The sequence below is a fragment of the Ochotona curzoniae genome, unplaced genomic scaffold (assembly GCF_017591425.1).
Source record: "Ochotona curzoniae isolate NIBS_2020 unplaced genomic scaffold, NIBS_Ocur_1.0 contig_2688, whole genome shotgun sequence".
NCBI classification, from domain to species: domain Eukaryota; kingdom Metazoa; phylum Chordata; class Mammalia; order Lagomorpha; family Ochotonidae; genus Ochotona; species Ochotona curzoniae.
In genome coordinates, this window is record NW_024465553.1 from 18,825,718 (window position 1) to 18,848,516 (window position 22,799).

Consider the following 22,799-nt stretch of genomic DNA (forward strand, 5'->3'; position numbering starts at 1 on the left):
AGAAGCTTCGGGTGAACACCATCACAAAACGTATTTCAAAACAGCCCTGAGAGAGGACGTGGCATGTACCCCCTATAAGGACGTGGAGGTGCCAGACACACTCAGCATTCTGACTCGCTCATTCTACAAGGCACATTGGCTTTGAATCATTATGTTGTTTCTCAACAGGTGCAATTAGGAAGTGTGGATTAAAAATATAAAAAGAGCAGCAACCCATAACCCTAGAGAAGCGGGGACAGCTGTCTCACCACCGGCCTGTGGACATCCCAGAAGGCCCGTTCTTGACTGTCCAGAATCTTCCTTTCTGTCTTGTCCTTTTTCCGGTCAATCCTGAAAGAGCGGAAAGCACACAGAGGATCTTGGATGCTCTGCCCCGGCGCTCCTTGCCCCACATCCCTCGTTTCTCAGGTTAAGCTGCACACGAGCCACGGGCATCACAGGGTCTCTGTTCTCTGCAGAGCTGGACGCGGGCATGTGCACTTCCCTCCCAGCTCTCCACACCTGCTGAGAAAACCTGTTTCTGGGTAGATCACGGATCACCATCAATGTGGAGGGAGCCTGCTAGGCCTGCAGCAAGAGCAGCAATGCAGGTGTCCAAGGGAAGCAGGAAGGCTTGGGTTATGACAAAGTGAATTTCCCGCTGGCACGCCCTCCTCGGCCCATCCTGGTGGTGACTGCGTAACAAATTTAAAGCAGGAATGTCACTGCCTACTCCCCCTGCCCCCAGCACTATCAAACGTGAGAGTTTTCTTTAGACTGGCACTCAGTGGAAACATCTTCTGGATGCTGCAATTATGTGTGCTTAGGCATCGCTTAAAACCCCTGGCTTCCTAAAGGCAGAGTGCGGGACAAAATCCGGAAGACACGTCACTGGCCTCAGCTGGGGGAGGCACAAATTCCAGGAGGTAAATCACAAGTGAAAAAGATTGTTCATTCTCCCCTCGGGAGCACAGGAAAGAGGCTTCATGGTTGTTGTTTCTGAATGCCTGTCCTACTTCGAGCTCCCTAGGTAAAAAGCAGCTTGGATTAATTGCTATGTAACTTCTGGTTCTTGCCTCTCCTGGGAACACTGTAGTTGGCTGGACTGAAATAAACCTATAATCGCTCCGTGACTTTTGTGATAATTACTGTGTACTCGGCTGGCCCACGATTACACTGCGCTCTCAGGGTTAATCAGAAAAGTTAATGGAGAAATACCATCCACAGATGGAATGATAACTTTCCCTTGTCCACAATGTGATGCTGTTTGATTCCAGAACAAATCGGTGCCCAGTCCCCGCCTCCTGCCTGGTGTTTCTCAGGGGTACAATTTTCCTTTGGTCCAACTGAATCCCAAACCTCTTTCCACAGCTTTCATACTTTCCCACTCTACTTCTCGGGCACCTCCCTCTGGAGTTCAACACCCAGAGCAGGTACCTGTTTCCCTTGGGTACTGCTGGGAGCCCAAGGGGAGTCAGCAGGTGGCTGCCACTGGCAGGTAGAGAAGAGACAGAAACTGTGGAGTGTGTGCGTGTATGAGCGCACGCACGCACGCGTGTGTGCACAATGGCAACTCCCCCGTATTTTCAACTGTGACCAACCCTCACCCCTGCCACCCTGCCCCCACCTGGGAAGATGACAGGACACCCAGAGAAAACTGTTCTTTCAGCTCAGCACACCTCTGCCCTCATCCTCTGCCCCCTTCTGTAAGCATCCCTGGCTGAAGCAGGCTTTGTTTCCAGGAAGGATAAAGGAGTTTTGACCCCAGCAATTCTGTTCCCTGGAATCAAACGAGTCTGATTGACAAGCTGGTAAGCTGCTGGGCTGGGGGACATGTTTTCTTCCCTTCCAGAGGGACAGAAGAATTTCTACTATGCTTGTAGGAGCAGCCAGTACAGAAAGAACCTATCTCTCCAGTCTTCCTGGTTCCATCTCTTGCCCTTTGGAGGACGCAGGACTCGACTTCCTGGCAGATTGGTAAGAAGAAAGTGAGGGTGCTTAGAGCAGTCCTGAGGATGTCATGTCCTCAGGCTCCCCTCCAGCTGCCAACCCACAGTGGTTGGCTCTGCAGGGCTGGGTCCATCCACCCAGTTCCACCCCAGAAGCACAAGGATCATTCAGATCTGGGGTTGCACACTCAAAACCTGCCCTATAGCGTAACTTTTAACTCAAGTAATCCTCAGATGCTTCAAACTCCAACCATCTGCTTGATGTGTCTCAATTTCCAAATGGTTCTATACTCAGTGGAGGGAGTGGGAGGTAGGAAGGTCTACTTGTTGTTCAAACTTCCACAAACTTTCTTCTGCCGACAAAAAATCCCCAGCCCCACAGGTAAAGGCGGTCCAAGCATGGAGTCAGAACTAGAAGTCTCCTGGGGAAAGAGCTGCACCTGCTGTGCCTTCTCACCACGAGGTCCACATCTGGGAGGATCCGCACCCATTATCTGCTGAAGCACAGAGTTGTGACATGGTTTGAAGCCAACACTGGTTGTTACAAAGATGGAACTCCTCCATCCTGACTTCAGTTTCCACTGAGTGGCTATCATGCAAGAGGAGAGAGACCCACGCCAGCCAGAAACCCTCACTCTGGCAATCCTGCTTTCATGCTACCTCCAAGTTCTAGAAAGTCTTATTCTCTCTCTGAAAGGGGCTCAATGAAGTTGACCTACTTGACTTGTGCTTCTGCTTGCATGAAGATGAATTCCCACTTCCTTGCAAAGGCTCGCTGGAGTCTTGCTAAATTTTCCTAATGAGAAAGGAGAATCAACAGGAAGGCATTACTCATTGCAATTGAATACATCGACACATGAGCTTATTACAAGGCAGCCATCCATTCTGTTGACTCCCTACACAAGAGCAGCCCCCCAGCTTTATCTTTTGGACATGAACCCAATTTGATCTTGCACCAGGCCCTACTATACAGTGTTGAACTATTAATGTTCATTTGCACATCCCTTCTTTGATTCACCTCATTCCTCTCCTGGACGTATTGTATGTACAACTTATTAAGAAGACCACTGAAAATTGAGAATGGTTTGAGGGTATTGGGGAGGGCTCAGTGGGAACATATAACCTGTCAGGAAGTTCTGAGAGCAAGACCCAGGGCTGGAGCTCACAGGGTTCGTCCTCCAGCAGGGAGCTGAGAAGCTGCAGGAGGTCTGGGCATTAGTGCTTTACAGAGTCAACCATCAGAAGTGGACTCTGTGTCTCTGTGATATTCATCAACAGAAAACCCCCAACCAGAAAGAGCCACCGACAGTGGCTCTTTGCAGCAAAGGGGAGACCCAGTGAGTCTGCAGAGAACAGCCTCAGAGTCTGACAGGTCCCTTAGCATCTGCTAATCTTGAAGAATGCAGAGCCGCAGCCCGCATCACAACATGTATTTTCATAGAGTTCATGCCAACGCCAATTGATGTTGGTGACTTAACGCCAGAGGAGCTCCAAACGAAGAGCCTGCCCAGGAACTCACAGCTAGTACCACGGTGCAGGGTGGAAGTCTTTCTAAAGCTCCATTGCTTGGACTCTGCCACTGTCCAGCGGAAGCAAAGCTGGTTGTGATTAGATGTCTGGCAACTGTCACACCAAGAACTGCCAGGCAACCATAAAAATGACAACACAGATGATTATTACCGAGAGATTTCCAAGACATCTACATTTGATGACCCGAGAATGAAGTGGGTAGCTTCACTGTGTTCATGGCATGGTCCTATGATTTTTTTTTTGTAAAGAATAAAATATATGTGAAAAAAACACTACAGCTACAAATGAGGAGTCACTGGAAATGCGCCTGTAAAATGTCTGTGAAAAAAATTAGGCAAATTTTTTTTGGTACCAAAATAAGTGTATACTTCCATTCAATTTCCCCCTGAATTTTTGAAGTATTCTCATATTTACAGTTTCTTAGGAGAATGACAGATTCTTTCCCTTCTTTGCTGTTTAAATTTTTATTCTATTTCAAAGAGATTACATCAACAAAAAATAAGATAACTGTATTTTGGAAACATTGTCTTTTTGGTTTCTAACCATTTTATTTTCTAACATGTCAAGGCCATAGAAGAGAAAGCCAATATATGATGTATGATATATCATACTTACTGCTTCATAATCTGCCAATTCCAGCCTTGCTTTATTTTGCATTGTCCTCTTACAGAGATAGATGGCTGTGGGAAGAAAAGAAAAAGTATACTATGCAAAAAGCCAGCAGTGGAATCACCAACTCAACCATCCACTGGTCTATCCATCCATCCATCTATACAGCTAGCCAGCCAGCCACCAGTCAGTTCTTATTACGTGATCAGCTCTGCCTCAGGAAGAATACATTTCTAAGTGGATGTGGTGATCCATTCCTGACCCCTAGGGATCTTTCTGAAAGCCAGTATCTGATGAGGACCCTACAGTGCCATAATTCCACAACTCCCTCTGGCTCACTCTGCTTTATCCCAAATGGTGTCCACTCAGAGGGGATCACGCACAAACATGCCCATGTGAATCTAGGACCAAATCCTCAGTGGCCTCCACAGTGAGACTGTCCTCCTTCTGGTAGTAAATATGGTTCCTGATGACCCAGTTTCTGCTTGTCTCACCTGCCTTTTCTCCCTCACTCAGGCATTTTCAGACCGCCACTCCCCCACGTGTGCAGCCTCTGTTTTGAAGGCCTTAGCCTAACCTCTCTTCACCCCTCCTGCCTCCTACCCATCTCTGCAGGCCCACGGCAGGTTCCAGAGGTAGCCACACATCTCCACCCAAGGAGCTTGTTTGTGCTGTGCTAATATCTTGTCCCTTGCTCAGGCAGGCTGCAGGCACTTTAAGGTCAGCTGCCTTGTCCTACTCAGCTTTAAATGTCACTCACTCTTGTGCCTGTCCTGAGGTGGAACAAAAGAGCATTGCAAGGACGGGCCTCCTCCTCTTGGTTGTCAGGCTATTCTTCCTTGAACATGGCCTTCATCACCTCCTTTCCTCATCTCTGCTTCTCAGAGTCTTCCTCCTTCTACAATGTCAAGTTGAAAGGCCCAGGAAGAAGAACGGATGGGGAAATAACAGAACCACCAGGAGGAAAGTCACAGGGGACGAATGATCATCGTGCCTGACTACTAGACTACACTTGGAGCTCTCCAGCCAGCCACTTGCTAGCTCAACCAGCTCTGTCCATGAACTCTCAGAGGTTTACTGATGGCAACCTGTGACATCCTGGAACCTTGTAGCAAACAGCCTGACCCGACTCGGTTGTCATTGTTCCCAGTTATCGCTTATGTCAGATGTACCTGTGGCCTTAAAAAACACACGCGTTCACTAAACCCTAAGTCCCTGACTCAGTGTGGTTTGGCTTAAGATTCTTGGACATCATGCTGGTGTGCAGAGGATACACATTTATTAGATCAAGACTTGACATTGTGAATTTGGATCATTTCCTGAGAAAATGGAATGTGAGCCTCTATTGTGACACTGAGACCAGACGGGGTCAGTGAGTGCAGTCCCAGTGACGTGGGGGAGACTTATGTGGACTATAGCATGCTTTGCTCTAGGCTACAAGGATACTTAGGGAAGTTCATGGAAAAATGGAGTTAAAAATTACTTTGGTGGGGGCCCGGCGCAGTGGCGCAGTGGTTAAGGTCCTCGCCTTGCACACCCGGGATCCCATATGGTCGCCGGTTCTATCCCGGCGGCCCCACTTCCCTTCCGGCTCCCTGCCTGTGGCCCGGGAAGGCAGTTGAGGACGGCCCAAGGCTTTGGGACCCTGCACCCAAATGGGAGACCCGGAAGAGGCTCCTGGCTTCAGATCAGCATAGCATCGGCTGTTGAGCTCACTTGGGGAGTGAATCATTGGACAGAAGATCTTCCTCTCTGTCTCTCCTCTCTGTATATCCGCCTTTCCAATAAAAAAATAATAAAAATAAATCTTTAAAAAAATTAGTTTGGTGCACACAGTGATGAAATCCATGTATAGGTTTTTTTTAATATAATGTGAATTTCTCAAGACCCTGTATGTATGGTCCTTCACACTAGCGTCTAAACCAACTCAAGTGACCACTAGGAAGGATGTGGGGCCTACTGTACACTCAGATGTTGCGTTCTCTTGGGTATTAATTTCTTACAAGTATTTGCCTCTTGCCCTCCTACCTGGCATTCCAGTGTTTCCTCCGGATGAACCTAGTACCACCCACCTCAAACTCAACACATCCCACCATGAAAAAAAATGGCACACACTTAAAACCATGTAAAGGGAACACATTTATATACCATACTTTCCACTGCACTTTAAAAATTGTATCAAAATTTCAATACACCTAAAAACTGATTCCATTCCACTCTTTGTGTCTGACATCATGAAATCATGTATTTTCCTTGTGTTCTCTAGAACCAACTTTAGTAATGGAAGTAACCTTGGCAAGCACCATACAGACCTCTCTTAGATGGAGAAAACAGTCCTGAGAAGCTATTCACTAAAGCTCTAGCAACAGCTGCAGTCTCTAATAACCTCTATGATGACATGCCATTAACTCACCCATTTACTGATCTGTGCACTTATTAAGATACTCGCCAAGCACCTCATCTGTGCCAAGGACTGTTGCAGGTGTTGTGGAAGTCACCAGGTCAGCAGGGACCTCTCGTCCAGAGTTGGTTCTGTGTTAATCACTGGCCATGGGACTCTAACTGGTCACTTACTAAATTCTTGTCACTGCTTTACAGGGTGGGTCCTGGGATCTGCAGTCCACACTTTCTCAGGTTCCTGTTTGGTGGGGGAGTTCACAGTGCTCCCCCAAATTTCTGAGTCCATCTATCCTTGACTGTCAAGATCTTTAAGAAATCTGCCCCACCCAGTTTATTCCACCTGCTCCATCCATCTTCATCAACACAGAACTGCAAGTATTCAGATCCTGGACAAGCTCTCTTTCCCTCCTTCATGCTACCTCTCTCAGCCTACAATGTGTGGCAGGTGAGACTGACTGAATCAAACCTATGACATAGAAATGACAACTATGTGAGGGCAAGCATTTGGTCTACTGGACTGAATTCCCAGCTTTCAGCTTTGGCCTTGGCCCAGCCTGGTTTCTGTAGGTGTTTGAAGAGCAGAAGATGAGAGCTGGCTGGCCCCTCATCTCTTTCTCTGGTAGTCATCAGTAAATAAATAAACAAATATGCACAGAATAAGTGACGGGTAATTGCTGAATAAAAGTTTCTGATAATTTATCAGTTCACATCACTTCTGTTTTGGATTTTTTTTCTTTTTACAGTGCATGCTTATTTGAAAGGCAGAGTGATTGGAGAGACAGACACACCTTCCATCTATTGTTTCACGGTTCCCAAGTGCCCATAACAGCCAAGGTTGCAGCAGGCCAAAGACAGGATCTCCTAGCTCAGTCCTCTATGTGGGTGACACGGGCCCAAGCACTTTGGCCATCTTCCAAGCTGTCCCAATTAACAGCGAGTTGGATTGGAAGGAGAGCAATCAGGACCCCAAATAGTACTTAGATAGGGGATGTCGGTGTTGTAGGTGGCGACTTCACCTTCTGCAGTGCAGCGTTGGTCCCCCGAGTTCTGACACCCAGTTTCCTATCTCTTCTGGTGACAAGGACACCACAGCAGTCTCAGGGTCAATGATATCGATCAGCACCCCACCATCAGTCACATTAGCCACATCCCTGCAATCACACACCATCTATGAGGTGCCATACACCAACCCTAACTTGGTGTTCATTATACTAAGCAACTCAAGGAGACAAGGGCTCTTAATTCTGATTGCTGTATGAGGGTCCTGAGGAGCAGAGCAATGACATCACCTGCTCAGATCCCTCAGGTGGTGGGCCTAGTGGGTCCTGTCTCACTGGGTGCCAGGATCCTTCTGGGTGAACACCAACGGATGATCAAACTGCTCAGGACAGACTGCAAAAGGGTTCTGATGGCTATAAATGGAGGAACAGGAATTCAAAGTAACTTTGCTTTAGCAAGCACTTAAACTGTCACTTCTACCCCTCTACTTGCTATGCATTAAAACTACGAAATGGAGAAAATTGGCAGAAGAAGGAACATACCGCCCTTTTACCCTCAGGGTAAGATGGCTTGAGTGTAAGTGGAGTCATCGTTCCAACCTTCCTAGGCCTTGACATCAGTTCTCGCCTTTTTCTACACACTGCGGGGCTTGGAGACAGTGATTTACTTACGCCCAGGGTCATATGGCTGCCCCCAGAGAATTGGGCTAGGATGATTCAGAGACTGATGGGCCCTTGGGAGGGCAGCTGCCAGCCCTACAGCCCTGGTTTTATGAATATCAAAAGAGGCTTCTGCTCTGAGCTGGAATGCTTGCTGGACCAGCTCGTTACATCACTCAGGGTGCAGCATATCAAAGGGGCCCTCTGCAGTGCCTGGGCACTGCCAAGCACTCAGTCCCAGTGCCTTGTCCTGCCCTGTCCTTCGGGCTTGGGGCAACTGCAGGCTTAACAGACAGGACTTTGCTTGCCCTCCATCCTCAGGACTGCCCCTAGCTGCTGGCATCCCCTCCCTCAGCCACATAGCCAAGGCAGCAAGGGCAGCAGGCAGAGGGGCTACAGCCGTAATGACTCTGTGGGCCCCAGGCTGCGTGTCTCCATGCATAGGGATTCCAGAACTTTCCAGAAGAACTGGCACATACAAATCTTCAAGAGTCTCTGTCGAGGGTCAACAGCCAAAGCCTGGTTTCTGGCAAAACTCCCTTGCTTGCCCATTGTACAGCTGCATCTGTGTTTTTATTTTCCCAGTCTGGAGTGAACTCTTGCACTCCCCTTCCTAGGCTGTCTCCCTACCCTGCCATGATCAGAACCACCCAAGAATTCTTAGTAAGTGTTGGTAAGAAGAGAGAAGACCAAGTGGTCCCTTCATGGAGTTCTTCCTGAAAGGAGCAGTCCAAAGTTGTCATCCTGTTACAATGCTCAGGGATACCAGCTATGCACAGCCTGCCAGCATAAACACCTTGACCACCTTTGGTGAAACTTCTCTTTGCCCTGCCCTTCCCCAGAACGACACGCTAGTGTGTTCTGCTGTCCTTGTTTAATATAATGGAACAGGGAGTTTATTACTTGTCAGTAGTAGGAAATGGGACTAAGAAGGGTGAAGCTCCCCCCACAGCCTGCTGCCTGCCACCCCTCCCATGCAACATGGTCACCCAGACACCAAGCATCTGGTGACCATATGCTCAGGAGTGACCTGAAATGTGGGCCATAACTTAATTTCTCACCATAGTCAGTGTTTTCTGGTTCCCAGCAGTTCGAAGGCCAGAAGTAAGGAGCCTGCAAAACAGCACAGGGTGTCAGGGCTCAGGCACCCCTGTACCCAGTGAAGCCCCCCTCCCCAAGGACGGTCTCCATCTCGGTCTTGTTCACGCTACACCCGCTCTCATCTGTTCTTGAACACAGTCAAGTCTGGTCAACACTTAATTATAGGTACTGAGAACCAGAATCTCAGGTAAGCAACACAGATGCAAAAATTAGAAAGTTTATGAAGCCAACATTTCTTACCCTAGACAACAGAACTCTAGAACTATAGAAGTCGGACTGGTGTAGTTTGGTCAGAACCTAAGTTCCATTGTTCTATTCAATCCTGTCTTGAAAACTTCTGATTCCCAACTCCATAGTTTAGACCCAGACAGAGCCCCAATCCTTTCCTGCAGCTCCCTGTAGGTAGGATTTGGGAGAAGGTGTGGGAAATGGGCATAGAGAACAGTGAAATGGCAAAGAGATACTTCTCCAGGAAGGCCACATGATGTAGCAGGAAGACCAAGGATTGTGCTTGAGGCTCGCCTGACTCCTACAGTTACTGATGCCACGCTAATTCTGAGCATCTCAACTTCCTTGCACAAATGGGTGGCACATACCTCCCCAAAGTTTGTTCTTCCTAAGAAGTGAATAAATATGTGCAGTGTGGCTGTTATGGTCACAATGTACATGGTTGCCCCCCAAGTTAATGTTGAAATGTTAATTCAGAGGAGATATGGTGTTAGAAGGTGGGGTCATTGATAGGTAATTAGGTCCAGGGGGTGGAGCCCTCAAGGATGGAATTAGTGCCATTCTTATTGATGTCTGGTAGAGACCTCTTGCTCTTTCAGGAAGGACACAGAAGGCACCAAAGGGCAGACCCTTATCCAGATCAACCTTGGACTTGACTTCAGAACTGGTATTAAAGGCGCCCCAGTTTATGGTATTTTGTTAAGACAGCCTGAAAAGGTGGAGAGAGTACTCAGTGACAGCAAGATGTCCCTGAGGACCTGAGACTGTTTTTAAATAGCTCTACCAAAGACTCAACAGTTCCTATGGTTTTCCCAGACCTGGCCAAGGAGGGTATTGCCCCTTAAGTACATCTGGGGCTGCTTGAGGAAGTTGGCATCTGGAGTCAAGATCACCAGGGAACAAGAACAGGGTCCTTCAGCAACAGGAGCCAGCAGACCTACCTGGAAGCGGTAAAAGGTCCCGTCATCCTTCATGGTGAGCACGTGGTCAGAGATGGGAAAGATGTAGCCCTGGGCAGCTATGAGGCTTCCCAGGTGTATTGCTTCAACTGCAGGCACACAGCAAATAGGAAAGAAGCACAGAAAGAGACACTTTGAAATCCACGCATAAGCGTCTTCACAAGTTAGTGAGACGTGGGAATTATAACAGAACTACACCTGAATTTCAAAAACTTTTGTACCATAATAAACTCATCTTTTCATTCTGCTTTCCATGAACTTCCTGAAGTATCCTTACAAGATCATAAATAATGTTCAAAATATAATGACTGTTTTAGAAGGAAGAGAAATCATGGTCATTAGACAGGAAAAGCCTCACACAATGGGGAGAAGTGGTACTCAGTTTGGCCTTATAACCAAAGGAAATGTTGATGCTGAAGAAATGTAATCAAATGGGTAGATACTTTTCCAGTCCAAAATTGTACAACTGGAAATCCAGGCCACATAGCAGAAGCAGAGACTGATGATTTGAGTTCTGTACCTCAAGAGGGCCAGCATTATTATATTCTTTCCCATTTGGTTAGGAACTTGATCACAATTAAGAACTGTGCCCAGTACTGAGCGGTTGTTCATCAAGGTGCACAAAAGGTGATGACCATGTCCACGGATGACCTCATCTTCTGACCACTGTATTTAACAGAACTGCATGTAAATAATCTTCTTTCACAGTCAGGGGGAGATGAGGGATGTCAGGGCCAGACAGACACACCGACCCCAGCAGCGAATCACAGCAGAAGGCAGAGAGCAGGGGAGCAGGCACATGACACAAAAAAAATCCTCAAAATGCGCAACAGGTGGGAGCCACTTCACTTGGAGCAAATACGTCTAATAAGCTAACTGTGCCCATCAAGAACATCAGAGTCCATTCATGGATCTTTACGAACATGACCTTCCAGCACTGAGAGCCCTCAGTTAGGTAGGACGAGAGAGTACCATCCATTTAGAGAAGTGTGAATCAACAGCATGTGCATAATAAGATCTATTATCTAGAATTTTCATTTTTCTGGACCCCTCCCCCATTTCCTAATTATGCTGAAAATAAATGTCCCTGTTTCTTTCCAGATGCATTTGGAAACTTTCACTGGCCAGGGTTTTGTGGCTACTTAAGGTTTGCTCTAATTGAAATGCACAATTAAAGGTGAGGGGGGAAAAATCATTACTTACTGCAGAAGCAGAAAACAGAAGGAGTCTGAGCAAATAATTAGACATCGGAATGGTGCATTGGGAATCTAATTTTGAGAGCTCCTCTAGAATGCCGTTCAATGATAGGGTCATACCTTAATCTTTAATTGCCACTGCTAATGGGAACTCATTTCACAGGCAGTTGTATTGGCCTTCTCCATAGTCACTCATTTCCTCACAGGGTGGTTTAAGTTTAAAGAGTGCTATTTAGGGGACCTGAAGAATTCTATTTGTAAATACAGCAATCCCATATCCTGGAATTTACAAGGATAAATTCAGTCCCTAGGAGGGCAGGAAAATCCAATTTAGAACTGCGTCAGGTGGGGGTCAAGGGTCAAGTACCTGGGTCCTCGATGGAAAGGTTCTTCATCAGCCACTGGACAACATCAGTACCTGCAATAACAAAGCAATTTTAGCTGAAGACCTCCGAGGGGACTGAGCCTGTGGCAGAAAGTCCCCTTTCCCGGACAGAATCCCAGTTCCAGCCGGGATACAGCCAGTCAGTCGGACCATCTGACACTCCCATTCGGCAGTCCACAGCCATGGTTCCATCCCTTTCCAAAAACCAGTCACTTCTGATGACGCAGGTGGATCAGACATGCATGTCTGTAATAAGCATCTTTCCTTGATTTCCCAAGAATAAAGATTTTTGCTCTGTCATGCCTAGTCTCAAAGAAAGAGACCACATCACCTCTCCATCCTTCCTGGCAGGTGACTTATCTATTGTGGCCTGGACCCCGTGCTGCATGAACATAATGTAGGGATGCATGAATTTTCCCATTGGCCCAGCCTGTGTCAACACAGTCTTTCATTTTTCCCAACACAACCTTGCCTTCTGACCTCCTCCTTTGGGTGCTTTACCAACCAACCAAGGTCCAATGTCTCTGCAAGGCAGACATTGGGTTACCTGCACAGTGCTCCCTGACAGGTGGCCTGTGTCTGGACCCCTCAGCCATTCCTTCCTGTGATAGGAGCTCCAGTTCTCCACTGCTGTGAGGTACACCTTCTGTTGGCCTCCCTTTGGGAATGTGGCCCCAATATCCCATGTTCTTAGAGCAACACAGCTCACATGGGAGAAGAGGCCAATTTTCTGGAAGGTTCTGAAGGGTTGGTGAAGTCACATTTGGCCTTCAAAGATCTCAACTTAAACCAGTACAGAGCACTAGAGGTGGATGTGGCACCTTGGGAAGCAATGCTTGTGTGGCAACTACCTTGAAAGGGAGGCATTCCAGCCAGGAGGGGTTCTGGGTCCACAGCTTAGGAGTGAGGGAGAGAGAGCTAGCCAGGAGCCTGAGGTAGATTCCCAGTGGAAGGACTGCAAATCCAGTATGGGACTTAATGAGAAAAGCCTTGTTTCCAGAAAGGAAATTTCCAAGATATGGGATAGGTACAGATTGGAGAAGCTTAAACTTCTCTCTCTCTCTCTCTCTCTCTCTCTCTCTCTCTCTGTGGATCCCTGGAAGGTGCTGGTTTATCTCTTCCTGGCCCACTCCCCAAGTCCCCTCACCACTGACAACTCAATTCCCCCACGTTTCAACCTTAAAAGCAACACTTCCCAGCTCCTCCGCATCCCCTGCTCCCAAATCCAAACCACTCTTCTTTATTCATATTCATGGAGCTCAGAGAGTGAGCGTGTGTGTGTGTGTGTGTGTGTGTGTGTGTGTGTGTCTGTGTGTGTGTGGTGTTCATTACCCCCAAATTATACAAGTTCAACATTTGTCCTAGGAAATGAAGAACAAAGCAGAAATCAAACAAGCACAGCAATCCCAAGTTGGGGGTCGGGGAGAGACTTCTTTAACCTGTTTTTTTCCTCAAAAGAAAAATAGTTCCTTCCTGTGGGTTGCCTAGAAACGGGGAGCTTTCCAGGCTGGCTCGGAGCTCCCGGGGGCAAGCGGATTATCTTTCTGCTGAGCTTGCTAAACCATTATTTATCACCTGCCAAGATTGATTACTCACCCTGGGACAATGACAGCCCTTCCTTTCCCCTGTTAATTACTGTCATCATTAATATCCATGTCACTAATTAGTATTCATTCACATTGGAACTCCTTCCTCACTATCATATCCGCTTCCCCCTGGGCCAGCCCCAGCCCCATTGTCTGGGTTTCTAGCCCCGTGGGCGTCATGGCCTCGGGCTCCAGCCCCATTGTTCAGCCCTGGTTTGCATGCACAGAGCTGAGGGCTGCACGGAAGCACGGAAAGTCATGACAGCCCTTTTCCTTTTCCCTCTGGTATCATGGAGATGGTAGAGACGGGTTCACTGCAGCCACCTTGACCCTGGCTGTCTTGTCTAGGGACCAGCATGACTATCTTTGAGGCTCAGGGTGGGGCTGAACTATATGCACCTGGCTATTCTGAGAGTAATCATGCTGCAGGAGCGTGTAGCCCTCTTGCAGTCTCAGAATGACATTCCCTGGCCACCGCTGGGAGCACGTGGCAAGCACGCCTCCACCTAGTGTCAGCTGGCCCTTGTCCCTGTCTTAGAGCTGGGGTACTTCAGGCTGCCTGGGACTAATGCAGCAGCGGGCAGGCTCCACCTTACAGTACAAAGCAAAGGGTTTTGTGTGCAGTGGGGCAGGACACTGTCTTCACATCTGCCCTTTGCAGATCTACAATGGCGAGATCTTTGTTTTTCTTTCCTTTCTTCCCTTTTTCCTTCTATCTCACCAACACCCCGGCCCTCATTCTATCATTTTTCCTTGTATTTTCCATAGCATTTGAGAGAGGCCATTTCCTGTTCTATTGAAAATTAATTGCTATCACTCTTGCATTCAGAACCTGTTACTTAGTCCAGAGGCCCGCCTATAGAAGCCCAACAGCAACATGGACAAAGGGCAGACCAGATTCCTCCCCAAAGCTCCCCAAATGCTAGGGTAAAAGCCTTCTTCTTAAGGCTGATTTTCCAGGCATTTCCAGAAAGTGCACTGTAGGACCCTTGAAAGACCGAGCCCCTTCACATGTCTGTTGGTTATTCAAGTAGGCAACTATTACTGCAGTTAGGGGATAGGTTTCTATACTGCCTATGATATGTACAAGAATACTGCAAAAATGGAAATGAAGGAAGTTTATTTTGGTGCAAAATTATTTTGGAATCTGGGTGTTCTCACAGATACATTTTCTAAGAACTTTTTGAAAAATACCCCCTGTATGCACAGATTTCAATTTTGTTCTGCACCAAACAAATCTTTTTATTTATTTGGAAGTCAGTTACAGAGAGAGAGGGAAAGACAGAGAGACAGAGAGACACAACTTCCATCTGATGGTTCACTCCCACAGTGGCCCCAAAACCCAGGCACAATCACATTGAAGCCAGAAACCATGTTTGGTCTGAGTCTCTCACGCGGCTGTAGGGCCCAGGCATTTGGGCGACCCTACATTGCTTTTCCAGGAGTCTTAGCAGGGAGCTGGATCAGAAGTGAAACAAGCCTGGAGTTGAACTGGTGCCTGTATGGGATATCAGCACTAAAGATGGTGGTTTAACCCACCGTGCCATGGCCGTGGCCCCTAAATCTACTTTGAGATCAATTCACACATTCTCCACCAGGATTCTGAATAATTATCATTTACTCATGCAAAAAATCTATTTATCAAACGTCTGCTGTGTGTGCACAAAAGCACGCTGAGTGTCACGGCAATGTCATAAAACCTAAACATTTATATTCAATAAATGACATATAGATCTATTCAGTGATGAAGAAAGGAGCTGAAGGGTATTTAATCTGACCACTTCAGGTTATCTGAAGGAGAGAGGAACTGCTCCATCACAGGAAATGTCTACTGCTAACATTCCTGCACTTGAACTCTAGGAAACATCCGTGTAATGAATACTTCCACATGGAGAAGAGCACTTCCTGTTTGAAAGTGCAGAGGGACACTGTGGCCTCAGGAAGCTGGGTGGCATCTTCTGCTATCTGGAAGGACAGGGACAAAGGGGGCTGCCTTCTCTCAGCTGCCTCTGTCCTGAGATAAACAGGGGATACTTAACGGTGGGCCTCAAGTCGGCCACTCCGGTCAGGGCTCACCCTTCGAACTGCAGGGTGGGCTTCTGCAGACACTAATAGGGCATTCCACTCAGTTCCAGAGCCAGGGTGCCCGTCTGCACCCTTCCTGAGCTTTTAAAATTCTTTTTCTTTGTTAGAGTAAAATCCAGTGATCTCTCCCTGGAGACTTCTTGTGTTGTATTAACTCTGGGTTGAGATGTGCCCATGGTGAGCAGGCTGGAAAGACCTTCCCATATCCAGGGTGGTTGTTTGTGGTTTGGAGGGGGGATCCTTGTAAGCTTCTGGGCTTTGTGGCAGGTGTCATCCCCTAGGAAGACGCGGCATTTGACAGGAACGCTTCCTTCTCATTAATAAATCAGAACCCAAGGAAATCTTAGACACGCTTCCTGCATCTTCACATAACAGGGATGGAAGCCCAAATTGGCCTGTGAAGAGTTGATAAAAGGCTGCTCCAATAACTTCGGAGTTTTATGTTACCTGAAATTTAATAGATCACCTATCACTGTACTGCTGGCTAATGCAAAGCGTAAGTTAATTTTCAACCTTCACTTTCTCTCGAGTCCAGTGAGAGAGAGGGTGGTTCTGGCGCTGGAGCTCACCTAATTCCCTAGTGAAAGTTATGCCTCAACCTGACACTGGATTTTCATCCACCTGCCCAGTTTTCCATTCTACCTCAGACACAGGTGCCACGTATGGGTCTGTGCTTTGGAAGGGACAGTGACATTTTCAAGTGCCTGCTGTGTTCTAGGGCAGAGATGGGCACGTGACTTGGCAAACACGTCATCAGGATCATAATTACATGTAACGTGAATCTGAGCATTCCTCTTTTCATTACATCAATTACAGGGACGGTTGGAATCCAGGAAATCTCATTGCAAATGTTATTCCCACTGCCTCATTTTGCCTTTCTTATCTCTAACTTTTCAGCAAGAATATTGGAAAAATAATTGGAAAATGTATTTTGCATTCAGTTTTTCTTCAGAGGCATTCATTCAGCAAGAACTATCTCTAGTATTGTTGGTTAATGAACTAATCATTGATGGAACACTTTGATATTCTAGCTTTGGAATAACCCTGAGATGGAGACAGATCATTTCCATTGTGCTAGCTTCACACAGGAGGCAATGCTCAGGTGGGCTCTGGAGGGTGGGCACAGCAAACACCTGGTGTTTAGATGGAGGAAATACTAGTGGGAAAAATTGTGTAATGAGAAGTCCCATGTCATCTTTTGAATAGTGTTGTTTGAAAAAAAATGTGACAGATTTAGCATTTGCTTACGAAGCCTAGGAAAAAGTAGGGCCTGGTGTTGCTAAACACAGACTGAGTTCAGCTTATGGTGTGTGAGGGATGCTGTGGGTCCCTGAGCAACTCTCTTTATCACTGCCTACTCTGTCCCCAGATCTCCATATGTCAATCACGGGAAAACTGCTGATGTGCAGGTCCTTTTCACAAAGCAATGGCCCATGGCCAGACACTGCTCTGTAACCCCGCTGTCCTATAGGAGAAGAGGATCACCATACAGGAATCCCAACTCTGTGAGGGAATGGACCACGGCAGGTGCAGTGTTGGCATCGTGTTGGCACGCAGGCACTCACGCAGTGAGTGCTGGAGTCTGTTTCAGGGACTTCACGTTGGAGCTGAGTGTCTAGCTACATCAGCTTGAATGGGGGACAGCCACTCGGAACTCTATTTACCTGGTGAATCTCAACAGGTCTCTGGGTGTTGTTAGGACGGGGTCTTTTGATGGACAGTTCAGGAGACAGAGAACACAGGAGGCAGTGGCAGCAGAGCCTGCCTCTCCAGGAAGTGGAGGCAGAAAGCGACGCCAGCACTCTTGGTAGTCCAGGCAAAGAAATTACAGTCCTCAGGATCTGGTTTGGAGGGTGCAGGTCCCCTAGGCCCCTCTCTGCACCTGCTGCTGACTCCCACACATCCTTCACTTCTAACCTTCTCAGTGGGGTTTTCACTGCTCTCCAGATGGTCAAGGTCTTCCACTTGCACAGAATGAGGTTCTTTGCTCTGGGAGCATTTCTCTCAGCATGGAACTCAGCAGCCACATGAGACTATTCCAACAGCATCTGTTAGTCTGTTAGAGGTGCCCTAACAAAGAACCACAAGCAGCATGGCTTCACTGGCAGGAATGTATTGCCTCATGGTCCTGGAGGCTGAAAGTTCAAGATCAAAGTGTTTAGCAGGGTTAGTTCCTTGCAAGGTCCGTAGAAAATCTGCTCTGTGCCCTCTCCTAGCTTCCAGGGATCCAGTGGCAGAATCTGGGGGCAGCCTGTGCTGTTCTTGGCTTATAGACACTCACAAGGCTCTCAGCTTTCACCACCATGTAGTATCCACGCTGTGGGGTACTACCCCGGTACAGTCCCGGGTAACCACCCCTGGACTGAGGTCTACTCTGATTAACTCAAGTAATTTCACCTGCAATGGCCGTGTTTCCAAAGACGAGCATCTCCTGAGGTTCTGGGATGTAGGGCTGTGACCTATGGGTGTGGGGGGAAAGAGCAGTTCCTCCTGTTCAGCTTGGGACCCCCTGGGTTACAGCTTTGAGTGGGGCAGGGGGAGCTTGATGCACTGTTCCATCAATCCCTGGCAAGCAGAAAACAGCTAGAACCGACGTGGGGTGCAGTAAGTGCTTGTTACGTGCTCAAACACACATCCTACAGTACAGACCCACCTCAATGTGCCGTCCCCTACCCCTGGCGTTTCTTTGTCACCACAAACTGGCACCAGGTCTGGAGATGGCCGTTTCAGAATCAATGCTTTAGAGGAATTTTTTTTAAATCCATGGACACTGCTTTCTATCAAAAGATACTGACTTGCTATGCAAAGAAACCACCACTGGTTAATACTTTTCAAATGCCAGGCAGCATCCCAAAGCTTTCTCCTTGCCCACTGTAAAGCATTGGCTTCACCAAGAAGTGGACAGTGACCCTCATGTTGGGGCATGGGGTGGGGGCAGAGGGAGCCGTGCACTCCCAAGCTAAAGGGCAGGGCCCTTTGTCCCCTCCCCAGGCTGTCCCAGCCACTTGGTTGCATTCAGACTTCAGACTGTCCCTGCTTTTCCAATTGGCTCAATCCAGTCTGTGACATCCCCTCCTGACTCGGTTTGGAGCAAGCTAAAGAAATGAAAAGTTGATACCAAGGGCATACTGGATCTGCTGGGAGCCTGCCGGCATGGGTGGGTCTGAGCTGGGACCTATGAGGTCTGCCTTCCTGGGTCCTTCTCTCCCCTGTCATGCAAACTGACCTGCCTGGGCACATGGCAAGTACACCTGTGACCCAGCACGGTCCATCCAGTGGGAAGACAATGAGCTGTGCGGAGCTCTGCAGCAGGTTCTCTCCAAGCCCACACTCCCTGCTTTAACTCCGTACTCCCCCAGTCCCCGCCCCATCTGAAATTTAAAACTTCCTTGTGCATTATGAAAAATAATAGGGGGCAGGAGACCAGGCGAGGTTATTACCAACTCATAAATCACCCAGGAGGCTGTGGGGGGCTGCGGCGAGGTGTCTGCGATGGGCTCCTCGGGTTTGTTATCTGCCCCCAGCCCCCACGATTGATTCATAACCTCATAACCCTGGCGCGTCCCAAGCCCAAGCCTTCTATCTAATTGTCAGCAGCCGAGGACATGATTTGCAAGAGGATGCTGTTGGCGGCAGACGCGGGGCGGAGGAGAGATTAGTTTTGTCAATCAAAAGCATCCAGGCAGCCAACAGTGTGCAGGACTCAGCTCCACGACCGGCTTATTAAAGAGAAGGCTGGGGAGGGCTATACTGCTGAAGCCTTGGTGCCCAGAAATGGAGGCTCGCCCTCATGCTCCCCGAGGGTCCCTGCGGCTAAGCAGCACCTAGCAGGTGAGCCAAAGGCAGAAAGGAAAAACAGCAGCAGGCCCAGAGCTCTGTGAGGGCAAGGACCTACTGCCAGGTGCCAGCCCATGCTGTTTTCAGGACCTTGGTGATTTTCTGGGATGGTTATAGTCGGGGGACCCTGTGGCTGGTTGGTCAGTTTGAAGGTTTCTGCCATCTTCCAGGGTTGTCTAGTGGGCACCTGGCTTGAGCCAATGTAAATCTGGAAAGTGCTCTGTGAATATTTAAATGACTCTGGGGACTTGAGGCTTTCTTGCAGAGCCCAGAATGCTCTGTTCAGACAAAGGATCTGCAAGGTGCAGCCTCTCACAGGGACCCAATCAGTCCTGTCACTGGTAAAGCAGCACTCCTGTGAACCCATCCACGCATCCTCTACGGCTAAGTCCCTGAAGTATGCTGAGGTCGGTCACCACCGTGGAGCAGAAGAGGTGTGTGATCCAGACAGGCCCCAGTCACAGCCTGCGACACACAGGCTTGGGAGCAAGGGCTGTCTTGGCACTCACTTTACCCATCTGCAAAATGGGGCCCATCATCTACTGTGGATTCTGACCTGTGAAGATTCAAACAGGGAAGCAAAGTAGAGACAAGTGACCCATCCTCGTCCTTTCCTGATCACGTGCAAGCAGTACACACCTTCCGCCTCCCTAGCTAGGTTCCGTCTTAGAACTGAACTCATGCAATCTCCACTTTCCATCCCTTCTCCCCAGGCTGAAGCTGCTGGCTGCCTGGGCTGGGACACTGTTGGGATTGTCCTAAAGTCACTCCCTCAAGCTTCTCCCTTCCAGGCCTCCTCACCTAGCCAGTCTAGGGTCTTCTTTTATCATCACAGGATCTGCTCCCAAATCCATTTCTGGTTCTGGAGGCAAAACATCAGGACAGCCCAAAGGTCACACCCTCAGCCTTCCTTCTCCCATCAGGACAGCCAGCAGTTGATTGGTTGGGAATCCTGGTCCCCACCCCTGTACCGGGCCCTTGCCAAGCTGCTGCTTCTCTGAAACATGGTCGAAGCCCAACCTGAGACAGGAGGCATGGGGAGGAGACATGGAAACCCGGCAGAGGTTCAACCTGATTTCTGGCATGGCAGAACAAAGGATCGAGACATGCTGACTTCGCCGTCATTGTTACCAGTAACATGATCGGTGTGCATGCATCACTCCTTTGCCTCCCATGATGGAGAAGTCAGGCTCTGTCCTTAAACAGGTGCACCTGAAGGTTCCAACAGTGATGAGTGAAGGATGAGCATGCTGCTACAGGCTGCAGGGAGAGAAGTACTTGGTTCCAGGGCGTCCAGTGTCAGGACATAGTTCAAAGTCAAGGACACCGTTAGGATCAGTGGGATACAGTGAGGATGGACTTAGAGTCAGGGGTTCCAGCAGAGCAGCCCACGGCGAAGTCCACTAATGAGACTTCAGCATTTCTGCACGGGTCACGGTGAGTGGAAAAGCAAGTCCTTGATGAAAGAGAAGTGTCCTAGGAAGCCACAGTCACCAGCCTGCTTTGACATCACTGGGCACAAAGTACTGGGCCACACAGCAGGACTGAGAGCCACATGAAGAATGAAAAGAGGAGCTAGTGTGAGTGAGAGCAGCTATGTTGGAGCTGTGTGTGTTGTGGGAGGGGGTGCACCTGGTCCCCATCTCCCCAGCACCAGATGGAGCCTCTCTCTTCATTCCAGTTTCCAGCCCTGGGCCCAGGGCTGTGAAGGGACCCTCCCTGAAAGCAGTGCACTGCAGGCTCTGTCTATGGGGCAGCAGCTAGTGCGTGGGGATGCTGCTGGCCACTATCCTGCATCTCTATCCTGCTGCCTTCAGGGAGGACTCTGCCCTAGAAGGAACCAGAGGGCAGGACAGTGGCTCCTCCGTGGTTTGCTCTGCTCTGCTCCACTTTGGGGCCTGATGCCCTCTGGCTCTCAAAAACCCTCCCTGGGTGATGTCAAGGAAGGAGGCCTGAGCATGGGGGACAAAGCACTGGGCAGTCTGAGGACAAGGTGGTATTATGACCATGCAACATAAGTGGTGGCAGGAGTTGGCCAGGCTCTGGGTATCCTGGTCCTTCTGAGGGTTGCAGGGCCCTGTGGCACAAAAGGCTCTCAGGACAGCACCCAGAACAAGGGTTGAGCAGGTGTTTGGTATTAAGGTGCTCCCTGGGAAGCACTCGTATCAAGACCTGGCTCTGCTTCTTGATTCCAGCTTTCTGCTAATGTGTGGCCTGGGAGGCAGCACTGAAGGCTCAAGCACCTGGGCCCCTGGCAGCCTCAGCCCCAGCCTGAGCCATAATAGGCATCCTGGATGGGAGCCCTGTCGGTGTCTCTCGATTAGATTCTATGTAGCCATTAGCCCATTTACACATCAACAGAATCCAGGGTCCCGTTACCAGGAAAGCAGGTAGTGGCCAAGCCACACCATCTGCCTTGCCTGGTCCACTCATTCCTCCTACAAACCCCACTTCCATTTCTTCTCCGGGCATTTAGGAATAGGGACCAGATTTACTGGACTCAAGAGGAAATTGCAGCCAGTCTTGGAGACCTAAGGGCAGCAGGCTGAGTCTACAAGTCAGACCCCACCACCTGCGGCCTCTGGCTCACACAGGCAGGTTGCTCAGACAGCAGCAGACCCGCACTGGGTGCACAAGGGACAGAAGGGGAGGAAGGGAAGACCTCATTTCCTCAGCCTCCCCTCACCTCCATGATGCTCCAGGAACCCTTCCCGCCCCACTCCTGCCTCTGTCGTCAAGGCCAAGCACACCCACCACTCAGAGCATCACCATGTGGGTGTGGGTAGGGCCTCTGGATGCAGGCTTGGGGAGAGTATCTGAAGGGGCCAAGGATGCAGCCGAGCATCCAAGGTGAAAGGAACAGCCCACCCCTGGAGCAAGGCTGGGGCTGGTTCCATCAGGTCCAGTGACATAGCATGAGGAGGCAGTACTATGCTCTGCAGGAGAAGGTGGCCACAGCAGGAAGCCATGGCCTCCCAAAGAAGAAGAGCCTAACGAGGTGGGACCAGTCTCAGGCCCACTGGGGCATAAGTACCACAACTTCCCTCTCCTACCCTCTGATCTCCCCTTGGTGACAGCTGGGGGCTGAATCCGTTGGGCATGGAAGCCTACTGGAGAGCCCTTTGTGCAGCCTCGGTGGGTACAGAGGCAGGTGAGGGGTGGAGCAATGCTCCAGGGGGACAATGGAGAGAATCTTCCCAGATGGGGAGAAGGCAGAGGACCTGCGACCCAGGCAGAGCTGCATGGGGCTGTTCAGGACTGCAGTCCGCTGGGGCACTCTTGGCTTCCACAGGGCAG

The 22,799-nt window shown here is 49.1% G+C and overlaps 1 protein-coding gene across 8 annotated transcripts in view; it reads right to left on the minus strand.

Moving 5' to 3' along the window:
• RGS6 (regulator of G protein signaling 6) overlaps nucleotides 1-22,799 on the minus strand; it is a 397,347-nt gene that overhangs the window by 68,489 nt on the left and 306,059 nt on the right. For all 8 annotated transcript variants that reach the window (XM_040975611.1, XM_040975610.1, XM_040975607.1 and 5 more), the window contains 6 exons: nucleotides 11,977-12,027; nucleotides 10,396-10,502; nucleotides 9,187-9,238; nucleotides 4,074-4,138; nucleotides 2,648-2,724; nucleotides 249-330 (listed from right to left, as the gene is read on the minus strand). In XM_040975611.1, the coding sequence (XP_040831545.1) occupies nucleotides 249-330; nucleotides 2,648-2,724; nucleotides 4,074-4,138; nucleotides 9,187-9,238; nucleotides 10,396-10,502; nucleotides 11,977-12,027 (434 nt within the window). The remainder of the gene's footprint in view (nucleotides 1-248; nucleotides 331-2,647; nucleotides 2,725-4,073; nucleotides 4,139-9,186; nucleotides 9,239-10,395; nucleotides 10,503-11,976; nucleotides 12,028-22,799) is intronic.